This window comes from Erithacus rubecula, assembly GCF_903797595.1.
Source record: "Erithacus rubecula genome assembly, chromosome: 10".
In the NCBI taxonomy this organism is placed as follows: domain Eukaryota; kingdom Metazoa; phylum Chordata; class Aves; order Passeriformes; family Muscicapidae; genus Erithacus; species Erithacus rubecula.
In genome coordinates this window covers 663,523-677,166 of record NC_136662.1, presented here as the reverse complement: position 1 = coordinate 677,166, position 13,644 = coordinate 663,523, and the positions used below count along the sequence as shown (strand labels likewise).

At 57.0% G+C, this 13,644-nt stretch overlaps 1 protein-coding gene across 1 annotated transcript; it reads right to left on the bottom strand.

Moving 5' to 3' along the window:
* Positions 1 to 6,651: 6,651 nt before the first annotated feature.
* Positions 6,652 to 13,132, bottom strand: PTGER3 (prostaglandin E receptor 3; the record flags this gene model as incomplete). Its single annotated transcript, XM_079314481.1, has 2 exons — positions 12,213 to 13,132; positions 6,652 to 7,065 (listed from the first exon to the last, which is right to left on the bottom strand). Exons 1-2 carry the CDS (start codon positions 13,002 to 13,004, stop codon positions 6,652 to 6,654), a joined length of 1,206 nt encoding a protein of 401 aa, XP_079170607.1. The 5' UTR covers positions 13,005 to 13,132.
* Positions 13,133 to 13,644: the final 512 nt, after the last annotated feature.

Sequence of the window (13,644 nt, the reverse complement as noted above, 5' to 3'; positions counted from 1 at the left end):
TGTTTGGTGTGAATGTCTCCGGTGTGAGCAGCTGTGAATAATTAACTGTGCCATTGTTGGGGCTCATTAACGGTGCCGTTGTTGGGGGCTCATTAACGGTGCCATTGTTGGGGGCTCATTAACGGTGCCATTGTTGGGGCTCATTAACGGTGCTCTGCCTGAGCCTGAGCCCTGCTGGTTTTGGCTCAGCCACAGGAGATGTCCCTCAGAGCTGGCCTTGCCCTGCCCCTGGGACAGCCCAGTGCCACAACAGATTCCAAAGGCACAGAGTCACAGAGCTGTTCAGGAAAAGAGCTCCAGGACACTGAGCACAAGCTTTGGCTGATCCCCACCCGTCCCCAGCCCAAAGCTGGGGCATTTCCAGGCTGCAGACCCCTGTCAGCCCCAGGGAACGGGCACTGCCAGGCTCTGAGCTCCCTCTGGGACAAAGCTGTGCCCAAATGTGGGCAGAGGTTCCCAGGCCTGTTTTTGTCTCTGTTCTTTGGGGTCTGTTCACGTTCAGAGTCAGGGAACTGCAAACACATCAGACAAAATCCAACCTGTCACACAAACCAGCAGCTGGGAGTGACATCCTCCAGGAGGGGAGGAGCACTTCGTTCCATCTGCCAGCCCCAGAGCTGTCAGAAATGCTGGATTTATTTGTCCTGATGGATGCATGGAAGAACTGTGGCTCCTCCAAACAGCCTGTGTGGGGAGGGGGGGCAAGGTCTGTCCAGCCACTGTGTTTACAGAAACAAAAATAACTGGGGCTTCTATCCCTGGCCACGATGGATTCTTCAAACAAAGCAGCCCCAAACATAAATACATTGTCTTTTACAAAATGCATTTGGGCATATTTGACATATTTCATGCTCAGAGCAGCTCTTTCATGTTGTGTCCTGGCACTGCTGGGGCTGCTCTGCCTCCCTGACGAGCCTGGCTGAGCTCAGGATTAATTCTCCTTTTGACTTCATCCCTGAAAAATGTGAAGGCAGGGCTGGAGGGAGCCAGGGCTGCCCTGGCTGGGTCCAGGGGAGCTGCACGGGCCAGCCCAGAGCTGGGGGTGCCTGGGGCAGGGCTGCTGCTCCCTGCAGGGAAAGAACCTGGATCCCTTCAGCGTGCTGGGATAAACTGGGGTCCTTCCCAAAGCCCCAGCAGCAGCTGGTGGAAAACTCCTGCTGTGCTTCCCAGGAATTCCAGACACAAGGAGGGAAGTGAGGGAGAGCAGTGTGTGCAGCAGGGAGCAGGGTGACACCAGGGTGACACCAGGGTGACATTGTCCTGGTGTGAAGGACAGGTGTCTGCCAATAAAGGCAGGAGCTTCTCTTTGAAATGGAGAATGCAAATCCCCTTCCTCCCAATTATTGCAATTTTGAAATGAAGGGGCTCTCAGGCAAAGAGATGGGAATTAGGAATAACAGTTCTTTACTGGGAAAAATAAAATAGAGATGCAATTTTACAAAGAACAATCCCAGCCCTGCCAGAGTCAGAATCCAAGCTGGCACAGTCAGTCAGTCAGGGTGGTGGCACAGTCCCATTCCATGGTGCTGCATCCTCCTGCAGGGGCAGATGTGGCTCAGCTGGAGCAGTGCTCCTGGAGAAGGGGCAGTTTCCTCTGAAGCTCCAGGGATGATGTGGAAGGGTCTGGTTTTCCTCTGGAATCCAGGGGAAAGAAAATGCCTTGGTGTCAAAAATCTCAGTTTTTATCTGGGTAGGAAAGGCTTGGCTCCTCCCCTGGCTGGAGCATCTCCCAGTGGGATGATGGAATTTTATCAGCCATGCCCTGGGACTCACTGGCCATGAACAGGAGATATCTGCTGGAGGGAGGATGGGCTGTGGGAAGATAAAGATGATTGCCCAGCTGGTTTAAAGATGGCCCATGAGCAGATAATGTGTGCCAGGATAAAGATCACTGCCACACCCAGTTTTTAACAATGGCCCATTAACAGGAGATATCTCCTGGATGAAGGGTGGGTCATGGGGAAGATGATTGCCCAGCTGGTTTAAAGATGGCCCATGAGCAGAGAATGTGTGCCAGGAGATCAGGGGCACTGCCCCAGCTGGTTCAACAGATGGGACAGAATTCACATTTCTGATCACATCAATCCAACACAGACATCCAGGTGACATCCAGGGCTCTCTGGGGATGGCAGTGAGGCTGGGAAGGACAGAACTGCCCACGGGGAGCAAGGCAAGCCTTGGGATGCAGGGCTGGGATGGAGCTGCAGCAGCAGGAGCAGCAGAGACCCTCCCCAGCACAGCCCAGACTGTGCCCAGGCTGTGCCCAGGCTGTGCCCAGGTTGTTCCCAGACTGTGCCCAGGTGCTGCTCCCTCTCCCTCCTGCCCAGGTTGTTCCCAGGTTGTTCCCAGGTTGTTCCCAAGTTGTTCCCAGGCTGTTCCCAGGCTGTGCCCAGGCTGTTCCCAGGTTGTTCCCAGACTGTGCCCAGGTGCTGCCCAGGTTGTTCCCAGGTTGTTCCCAGGCTGTTCCCAGGTTGTTCCCAGGCTGTTCCCAGGCTGTGCCCAGGTGCTGCTCCCTCTCCCTCCTGCCCAGGGCCAGCTGAGCCGTGCAGCAGCAGCAGCAGCAGAGTTAATTTGTAAGCTGAGCTCTGCAGAAGCTGCATTAATGGTGCCCAGCAGGAACAGCTGGGACACTCTGTCCCCAGCAGGGCCTGGGGAGCTGCAGGGCTCAGCTGGACACACCTGGCCAGTCCCACAGCCCTCAGCAGCAGGTCTGGGAAATGGGCTGCACCTCAGGGGGTGACAACTCCAGGAAGGGTCTGGAGCAGGGTGTGAGCCTGGAAAACACCTTTGGAACAGAATTGGGCAGGAACTGTGTCCTGGGAGGGGGCACAGCTGTGGCTGCCCCTGCAGTGCCCAGGGGAGGCTGGACACTGGGGCAGGGGGAGGAGGGAATGGGATGGGATTCCAGCTCCCCCCAGCCCAGCCTGGGCTCTGTAGGATCCCTCCAAGTCTGAGCATCTTGAAGGAGCTGTTTGTCCTCTCAGCACAACCCTGGGGAGCTTCCTGCTGTCTCTGCCAACCAAACCTATCAATCAGCTCAGGCTCTTCCTGCTCTGCTGAAGATCACAGAGATTTGCCTTTTGTGGTCCCAGCTCTGCTTCTCTGCCTCCACAGCTCTCCTGTGCTCTGCTCATTTTCAGACCTGGCTTCTGTGCTGCCTTTTGTTTGTTTTTTTTGCACTCAGGTCAAACTGATCGAGGGCAACTCAAACCCAGCTGTGGAGTGGGGGCTGGGCTGGCTCTGAGGTGTTTCTGCATCACCTGGGAAATTCAATTTGGGATTTTGTGGAGGTGGCACTCAGTGCTCTGGGCTTCTCTGAGCTGGGGATCAGGCACAGCTTGGCCTCGGTGCTCTGGGAGGGATTTTCCAGCCCCTGTGATTCTGGGATTTGCCTGCCTGGGACCCCTGGGTCAGTTCAGACCCACTCAGGGATTTATTTCCCAGTTCTGCTGGGCTGGGTTGGGGTTGCCCATCCCAGTGCTGCTCCCCTGTGCCAATGTGCCTGAGGAGCTCAAAAAGCTCCTGTTAAAACTCTAAAATTAAAAAAACCCAGCAAAATAATGGGAATAATGGGATAAAAACATGGGAACAGCCTTGGCAGGGGCCAGAACCTGAGCTGGGCTTGGGATTGGGGTGCAGGTGCAGGTACAGGTGCTCCCCATGGACACCTGGGCTGCAATTCCCAGCAGAGCAGCTCCCACAGGTAATTCCTGGATCACTGAGCAGATAAAATCTGCAGCACTCCTGCACAAACAAGGCCAGAGTCACTCTGGATTTTTATTCTCACTGGGACACACACGAGTGCTCTGCAGGCACACCTCCAAATCCAGGTGGATTTTCCATGGTCTGCAGGCACACCTCCAAATCCAGGTGGATTTTCTGTGCCCCACAGCTGCCAGGGGCAGAGGGACAGCACAGAGGGGCCAGGCTGGAAGGGCAGGGTGACAGAAACATGGCACAGACACAGGGAAGGGGATGGGAGCTGCAGGTGCTCTTCAGCTCCTCGGGGCAGGTTAGAAGTGCAGCCCCTTTCTGCTCCTCTCCTGCAAATAAACGTGTAGCTGCAACTCCTTCCCATCTGCATGAACCCCCCATTCCCTCCTTTTTGGATAAAATCCCCATTCCTCCCGTTTTGGATAAAACCCCACTGTTTCCTTTTTGGATAAAGCCCTCATTCCTTCATTTTTGGATGAAGCCCATTCCTTTCCATTTGGATACAGTTCCCATTCCTTTTTTTTTTTTTTTTTTTTTTTTCTTGGATACAGCTCCCATTCCTTCCCTATTGGATAAAAGCCCCATTCCCTTGTTTTTTTTATTTGGACAAAGCCCCATTCCTCTCCACTTTGATGAAGTCCCTTCTCCATTTTGCCCCAGCAGAGGCACAGAGCCCCTCCCCAAACACTGAATATTCAGGACAGAAGCTTTGTTCTGTGTGGGGTGACACCACCCCGAGGCTGATGAGGAGCTGCAGGACCATCCCCAGTTTCCCATGAGGGATGGATGGTGACAGGAGACTCACAGAGGAGGATCCCCTGCTCCATCCCTGCTCCATCCCCTCTGGAATGTGCTGCCAGGGCTGCTCCAGCAGCTGAGCTCATCCCCACAGATTGCACAATGCTCTGCTGAGCTCTTTCCCAAAGGAAAAGTACACAGAGGGAACAAAAGGGATCTCTGCACACAGCAGGATTTTTCCAGTCCCAGATTATTCCAACAGAGCAGAGTCTGACTCCTGCAAGGCTCTTTTGGAAGCAGCATTTCCCCTCAAAGCAGGAGCTGGAGTGATGAAGACACTGTGACACCCAGAGCAGGGTCCAGAAACCCAAACTGAAACAGGAATTTAACCCATCACACTCACTAAAACTGAACCCTGGCTTTTAGGCTGGGCTCAGACACCACCTGGATAAAACCAGATTGATGTGGACAAGAATCAGAGATGCAGAACAGGAGGGAAGGCACAGATTCTCTGCTGAGGAGTTAATTTTATAAACAAAGTAAAAAGAGTAAAAGTAAAGGTTTTGTGCAAGAAATTCCTCCCAGATGCAGGATTCCATTTGTCTGTAAGACCTCTGAATTCCACAGCACCTGGCACGTGGAATATCAGCTTATTTTATTATATCTGCATTTAATTCCACCCCACAAAACAGGAGACATGAGAGGCTGTCAGCTCCAAAAGGGTGAAGAAAATGCCTTAAGACACAACTTTTTAAAAAACAAACCTCAGATGTGGCACAAATGGATTGGAAGTGAGTGTGTGACTCAATGATGGAAGTTTCTTTGGGAAAAGACCTGACAAATTCACACACTTCCCCCACTGCTTCCAGCCTGCTGAAGGTCAGAACTCCCAGAGCTGCCACGTTTGTGTTTGTGGAGGAAGAGCTGGACTCTGTGGGATGCTGCTCTGGAGGAATGAGGAGCTCCTGAGTGCCTCACAAAGCCTCTGCTGCCTTCAGTTCTTGGAAGAGATGGATGTTCCATCACTGCCACAGCTCCTGCTCAGGTTTAAGACACTGACATCCAATCACATTTAATATTTTTTCCTTATTCCTGTGTTTTCTCTCCCTTTCTCCAAATGCTCCTCCAGAAAAAAAGGAGGAAGGACTCTCTGAAGGAGAAAATGTTGGTATTGAACATTCTCAGGAGTGAGTCCCTTCAGTAAATCCATCTGTAGAATGTTGGCTGTCAGGAAAACCATTTTTTCCAGCTTAAAAGCAAGAGAAGCCCCTTCAGGCTCTTCTTTAGGCCCACAACAACTCCCAGTGTGCAGCTCAGCCATGGGTGGTAGTGACCAAGGAATGTCCTGATCCCATCTGCAGTGACCATGGACTGTCCTGGTCCCTTTGTGCAGCTCAGCCATGAGTGACAGTGACCATGGACTGTCCTGATCCTGTCTGCAGTGACCATGGACTGTCCTGATCCTGTTTGCAGTGACCATGGACTGTCCTGGTCCCACTGTGCAGCTCAGCCATGAGTGACAGTGACCATGGACTGTCCTGATCCCACTCTGCAGTGACCATGGACTGTCCTGATCCTGTCTGCAGTGACCATGGACTGTCCTGATCCTGTTTGCAGTGACCATGGACTGTCCTGATCCCACTCTGCAGTGACCATGGACTGTCCTGATCCTGTCTGCAGTGACCATGGACTGTCCTGATCCTGTTTGCAGTGACCATGGACTGTCCTGATCTCACTCTGCAGTGACCATGGACTGTCCTGATCCCACTCTGCAGTGACCATGGACTGTCCTGATCCTGTCTGCAGTGACCATGGACTGTCCTGATCCTGTTTGCAGTGACCATGGACTGTCCTGATCTCACTCTGCAGTGACCATGGACTGTCCTGATCCCACTCTGCAGTGACCATGGACTGTCCTGATCCTGTCTGCAGTGACCATGGACTGTCCTGGTCCCTTTGTGCAGCTCAGCCATGAGTGACAGTGACCATGGACTCTCCTCACCCCGTGGTGCAGCTCAGCCACCGGTGACCCTGAGTGCCCCTCCCTGCTGCACCCCAGCCCCTGTGGCACCCTGCAGGAGCAGTGTGGCTCTCTGGCACAGCAGTGACAGGCTGGGGGGTGCCAGCACGGGGCAGACCCCGGGAGGGTTTGCAGCTGCTGGAGCTGTGGCAATGTGCCCTCGGGCCACGGCGGGGCCCTCAGGCTGCGGTCCGGCGGGTCTGCTGGGACAGGGTGATGTCCCTGCTGTCCCTGCTGTCCCCCTGCCTGCCCCTGTCCCTGCAGAGGGGGCTGCAGCCCTTGCAGAGGGCGCTGGCAGCCTGGCAGAAGCGGCGCAGCAGGATCCTGCGCAGCAGCAGGTACACCCAGGGGTCCAGGATCTGGTTGAGGGAGGCCAGGCGCACGGCGGTCAGGGACAGGTCACACTCCTGCTGCCACCCCTGCTGCTCCTGCTGCCACCCCTGCTGCTCCTGGTGCCACCCCTGCTGCTCCTGGTGCAGGTCCTGGTGCAGGTCCTGGTGCAGGTCCTGGTGCAGGTCCTGCTGCTCCCAGCGCCGCGCGCTGCCCCGGCCCGGCCCGGCCGCCTGCTCCAGCACCATCCTCAGCATGGTCACCTGGGGAAAGGGACAGGGTCAGGGGCTGGGCAGCACAGCTGGGCAGCACAGCTGGGACAGCACAGATGGACAGCACAGCTGGGACAGCATGGATGGGCAGCACAGATGGGACAGCACAGCTGGGACAGCACGGATGGGGCAGCACGGATGGGACAGCACAGCTGGGACAGCACGGATGGGGCAGCACGGATGGACAGCACAGCTGGGGCAGCACAGCTGGGGCAGCACAGCTGGGACAGCACAGATGGGACAGCACAGATGGGACAGCACAGCTGGGCAGCACAGCTGGGACAGCACAGCTGGACAGCACGGATGGGACAGCACAGATGGACAGCACAGATGGGACAGCACAGATGGGACAGCACGGATGGGACAGCACAGCTGGGACAGCACAGCTGGGGCAGCACAGCTGGGGCAGCACAGCTGGGCAGCACAGATGGCACAGCACGGATGGGACAGCACAGCTGGGCAGCACAGCTGGGACAGCACAGCTGGGACAGCACGGATGGGACAGCACAGATGGGACAGCACGGATGGGACAGCACAGCTGGGCAGCACAGCTGGGGCAGCACAGCTGGGGCAGCACAGATGGGACAGCACAGATGGGGCAGCACAGCTGGGCAGCACAGCTGGGACAGCACAGCTGGGACAGCACAGATGGGCAGCACAGCTGGGGCAGCACAGCTGGGACAGCACAGATGGGACAGCACAGCTGGGGCAGCACAGATGGGACAGCACAGCTGGGCAGCACAGATGGGACAGCACAGCTGGGACAGCACAGAAGGGCAGCACAGCTGGGCAGCACAGCTGGGACAGCACAGCTGGGCAGCACAGCTGGGGCAGCACAGCTGGCCTGGCAGCCTGGCCATCCTGGAATGTCCCACACAGCCCCTGCAGCAGCCTGGGCTCAGGGACTGTATGAGCTGTAAGGTGCCTCCCCAGCCCAGCCACTCTGGGATTCTGTGGGAGAGCTCCTGAGCACCTCATCTCCCTGAACACTTCATTCTCCTCAACACCCCACGCTCCTCTCCAGATCCTTCTTTTGCTCACAAATCTTTCCTGGGCATGACTTGGAGGGCCTAGCTATTGGAGTGTGCAGCCTGGAACCCCTGTGGGGCTGGGATGGGGCTGGAACTCCCAGCCCTGTCCTGGCTCAGCTCAGCTCTCCCAGCCCTGTCCTGGCACAGCTCAGCCCCTCCAGCCCTGTCCTGGCTCAGCTCAGCTCTCCCAGCCCTGTCCTGGCAAAGCTCAGCCCCTCCAGCCCTGTCCTGGCTCAGCTCAGCTCTCCCAGCCCTGTCCTGGCACAGCTCAGCTCTCCCAGCCCTGTCCTGGCACAGTTCAGCTCTCCCAGCCCTGTCCTGGCACAGCTCAGCTCTCCCAGCCCTCCCAGCCCTGGATAAACTGGCAGCCAGTCCCAAAACTGCTGGGACAGACCCACAGGGAACCACTGCCAGTCCTGGCCAGCCTCACTCCAGCCTTTGGGAAGAACCTGCAATCCCACAGAAGCTCCTCAGGCCACCAAGGTCACAGCTGGGACAGCTGTGTCCACATCTGGGCTGCTGCTGTCCCCACATCTGGGCTGCTGTCCCCACATCTGGGCTGCTGCTGTCCCCACATCTGGGCTGCTGTCCCCACATCTGGGCTGCTGCTGTCCCCACATCTGGACTGCTATTGTCCCCACAGCTGGGCTGCTGCTGTCCCCACAGAGGCTCCAGGGAGGATTTTTCCATGCAAAGGGATATTCTGGCTGCCAGATCAATAACCAGGTGTTGACCTTGGACAGCCTGGGCTCAGTCTGGAGGGCAGGGCAGTGTGGACAGCACAGATTTGTTTGTGTTTCTTTAAACAGCAGCTGAAGATTCCACCAACGACATTTCATTGACATAAGTGGCCATGGATAGAACTTTGTGAGAACATGGATATAGAGCTGTGTGAAAATATGGATATAGAGCTTTGTGATACATGGATATAGAACTTTGTAAAAATATGAATATAGAGTTTTGTGAATACATGGATATAGAGTTCTGTGAAAATATGGATATAGAGCTGTGTGAAAATACGGCTATAGAACTTCATGAAAATATGGATATAGAGTTTTGTGATACATGGATATAGAGCTTTGTGACACATGGATACAGACCCAGAGCACGTCAGGAGCCCCTGGGGTACCAGACCCACACAGCCACAGCTTCACCACTTCCCTGGCTCTTCACACCCTGTCCTTGTCCCTGCCCAGACCCTCCCATCTCTTTTTTAGGCCAAGCTCCAAAACCACCAGCCTAATAAAATACATTTCCCAAGCACAGAACTGCTGCTCCTGTCTGGTTTTATTACGTAGCATCCCTTGACTGGAGTCCTTGCTGGGCCAACAGCTGCTCTACTGGAAATTTTGTTTGTTTGATATCATTAGAGGTTGCTTATCATGGCCTGTATTGGTCTTCTAAATGGATTAAAAGGCTGCACAAAGCAGAGGAACAGCATGGGGTGGAATAAAGTCAACATAATTTATGTCATTAACTATCTGGCTCAAAATGCATATAGGAATATGGCTGGGGATTGGATTTATTCAACAAGAGCAGCTGAAACTTTGCTCTTATCATGAATGTGGGTTTATGTGTCTTTAGTTTCCGTCTGCCAGGAGGGATAAGCAGCAGAATTTCTGAGCATTCTGGCCTTAAATAACTTGGAAACAGCTCTGGGAAGGGATGGTTTTGTTGCCTGGAACTCCAAAATTTTCGTGGTGAGAATTCCAGCTGTGCTGCAGTGGTGTTTCTGTGAGTCAAGGAACAGCTTCCATCATTTCAGCTGTTTGTCTGCTGCCCCCCAGCTTGGGGGTCATCCCCCAATCCGGACTGGGATGGGCTGGGAGAGACCCTGAATGTCCCCCAGAGCCACCCCTGCCATGGCAGGGACACCTGCCCTGCCCCTGGGTGTCCCAGCCCCCGTGTCCAGCCTGGGCACTGCCAGGGATCAGGGGCAGAATTCCTGAATTCTCCCAGCATCCCACCCATGGCTGCCCCTGGGAGCCACTCCCAGCACAGGTAACCAGAGGATCAGAGGGAGCTGGAGAAAGGAAACAATTCCTGGCCTGGCCAGCACACAGCCAGACCTGCAGGACACTGCAAGAGCCCTCCAGAGCACAGCCACATGTCAGAGCTTTCCCTCTGCTGCTAAATCACAGTTGATTTGGTCGTTTACATCAACAGATCAGCTCTAAAAATACCATGTGTGTGGCGAGGGTGTTGTTTACCCCTCAGCAGCAGCTGCCAGGGTCCATTAATTCTCAGTTACAAAACTCAGATGTCTTAAAAAACCCACAGAAACAAAAAAACATCCTCTGGATCCTCTAAAGCCCTGGATTTCTATTTCAGCTCAGTTTCTTACAACTGCTGAGTGCTGCAGCTACAGGTCAAATGATTGCTACGAGCTGGTTTTCTCTGAAAGGCATTTGCATTCTCCAAAAATCTCCAGTTCCTGACCTGCACTTCAGAGTTGCACAGAACAAGCTGGGCTGTATGTGTGGCAGTGGAGGTTTATGGATAAAAATGGGGGTGCATTTATAAAAACACCCCTGCAGCCACAAATCTGGATTTTGAGAGCTCCACAGGAGTTCCACACTTCCAAGTGTTGCTGCTGCCAAAGGAAGGGTGATGGAGTCCCCTGAGCTTGTGGGTTGACTTTTGCCTCTGAATCCACAGAAATCCCTGATTCCTCACTGATTTATCTGAGAGCCCTGGTTAGGAGGGAGGAGGAAACCCTTCCCCATCTCAGGGATCTCCTCTCATGCTGCAAAGCTGGTGAAACCCTCAGGGGTGACAGGACAAGAAGAAAAATCCTTCTCCAGCCACCAAGAACCTTTCACATAACCTCAGCATTTCATCAGCCACTTTCAGCTCATGGTGCTCAGAGATCCCAAGCATAAACTTTCCAAAAATCCTACCACTGCTTGAGAGAACAAGACAGAATTTGGGCTGTGATTCCAGACCCCCTGCTCCCACACGAAGATGTGGATGCTGCCTCCCCCACTCCTACATCAGCAGGAGGGGTGCTGGAGGAAGGGATAATAAAACAGCAGAAAGCAATCAGAGATCCTTAAAAACCCAGCCTGACAAGCCTGGCTGGCTGCTGTAAATCAAACCCAGTGAGCTGCTGGCCACAAGGCACTCACAGCCACGGGCTGGGTTTTCTCACCATAAAACACTGAAGGAAGTTTTGCTGCGAGGTGGGAGCAAATAAAAACCCCAAAATCCCATCTGGCTGCTCCCAGAGCCACTCCTCACACCCCACTTTTCTGCTCTGCACAAGAACTTGGTTCTGCTCCTTTTAACTCCTGTTCCTGCAGCTGATTTCCCTGCACTCGGCTCTTCCCTGGGACTCTCCCAGCTCCTCTCCTGCAGCCTTCCCACCCTGTCCCTGTCCCTGTCATTCGACCGAGGGATGGCCATGGCTGTCCCCAAGGAACAGGATTTCCCTGTCCCTGCTGTCCCTATAGATGTCCCCGAAGAGCAGGGATCCCCCTGTCCCTGTCGTCCCTGTCCCCGCTGTCCCCAGGGCTCTCCCTGTCTCCATCGCTGTCCCTGTCCCCGCTGTCCCCATCCCTGTTCCCTGTCCCTGCTGTCCCTGTCCCTGCTGTCCCCATCCCTGTCCCGGTCCCTGTCCCTGCTGTCCCCAGGGCTCTCCCTGTCCCTGTATGTCCCCAAGGAGCAGGATCCCCCCATCCCTGTGCCCGCTGTCCCCTAGGGCTCTCCCTGTCCCCATCGCTGTCCCCGCTGTCCCCATCCCCATCCCTGTCCCCGCTGTCCCCAGGGCTCTCCCTGTCCCCGCTGTCCCCATCCCTGTCCCGGTCCCTGTCCCCGCTGTCCCGCAGGGCTCTCCCTGTCCCTGTCCCCGCTGTCCCCATCCCTGTCCCTGTCCCTGCTCTCCCTGTCCCTGTCCCCGCTGTCCCCATCCCTGTCCCTGTCCCCGCTGTCCCCAGGGCTGTCCCTGTCCCTGTCCCCGCTGTCCCCATCCCTGTCCCTGTCCCCGCTGTCCCCAGGGCTCTCCCTGTCCCTGTCCCCGCTGTCCCCATCCCTGTCCCTGTCCCCGCTGTCCCCATCCCCGTCCCTGTCCCCGCTGTCCGCAGGGCTCTCCCTGTCCCCGGTACGTACCAGCAGCGGTGTCCAGCAGGCGGACAGCACGCACATGATGCCGAGCAGCTGCAGCAGCGTCTCGGTGGCGATGCGGCCCCAGCGCGGGCCGGGCCGGGCCCTGGCCCGGCAGCGCGCCAGCAGCGCCTGCACGGTGGCCAGGTTCCCGGCGCCGGTCACCGCCAGCGACAGCAGCCCCAGCGCGGCGAAGGCGGCGGCGAAGGCGCTGCCCCCGGCGGCGCTGATGAAGCACCAGGTGCCGGGGCGCTGCAGCGCGTAGCGGCCCAGCCCGGCCAGCGGCAGCAGCGCGAAGGCCGCGCCGGCCGCCCAGATGGCGAGCAGGCCGCGGCGGGCGGCCCGCGGGCTCACGCGGCTGGCGTACCAGTGCGGGGCGCGGATGGCCAGCGCCCGCTCCACCGCCATGGCGCTGGCGATCAGCAGCGGGCACAGCCCGAACGCCGTCATGCTGAAGCCGAAGAAGTCGCAGAGGCGGCCCGAGGGGTCCATGGCCGCCCAGGGCCGGCCCGACAGGTAGACGGAGATGACGATGGGGCTGGTGAGCAGCTGGCCCAGCATGTCGGTGAGCGCCAGGGAGCCGATGCACAGCAGGAAGGAGCGCTTCCTGCGGCTGCCCTTGGCGCGGTAGCTGCGCGACGCCAGCAGCATGGCCAGCGCGTTGCCCGCCATGCCGGCCAGCATCATGCTCAGCGGGATGGCCGCGGCCGCGGCGCCGCCCCGGCCCGTGCCGTTCCCCCGCGGGGCCAGCCCGCCCGCCGCGCTGCCGTTGGGCGGCCGCTGCTGCCACGGGCTCATCCCGCAGCGGGGACAGCCCGCATGGAGCGGGGACGCAGCGGGAACCGAGCGGGAACAGAGCGGGAATGGACCGGGAAGGCAGCGGGGACCGGCCCGGCACGGAGCCGGCACCGAGCCGGCAGCGCCCCGGCGGCTCCGAGCGGCCGCTTTATGGGAGCGACGGGCCGGACCGCCCCGGGGCGGGGAGCGGGCAGCGGCCGGGAGAGCCGAGGGGATGGAAAAGGGAATGGAGAGGCCCTGAGGGGCTGGGAAGGGGCTGGAGAATCCCTGAGGGGCTGGGAAGGGGCTGGAGAATCCCTGAGGAGCTGGGAAGGGGCTGGAGAATCCCTGAGGGGCTGGGAAGGGGCTCAGGCTGGAGAAAAGGAGGCTCAGGGGGAATTTCTGGCTCTGCCAGAAGGGGACACTGGGGGGATTTGGGATCTCATCCAGCCCAAGATACTCCATGACTCTGTGAAAACGCCTTGGAGGTCATTTGCTGTTGAAATTAAAAAATGTTTTTAAGACTTAAAGGACTTCATGTGGGGATCCATGGGCCAGGTGAGGACAGGGTCAGGGTGACAGGGATGGCTCTGTGGAGGTGACAGGGTCAGTGCAGGTGACAGGGATGGCTGTGCAGGTGACAGGGATGGGTCCGTGCAGG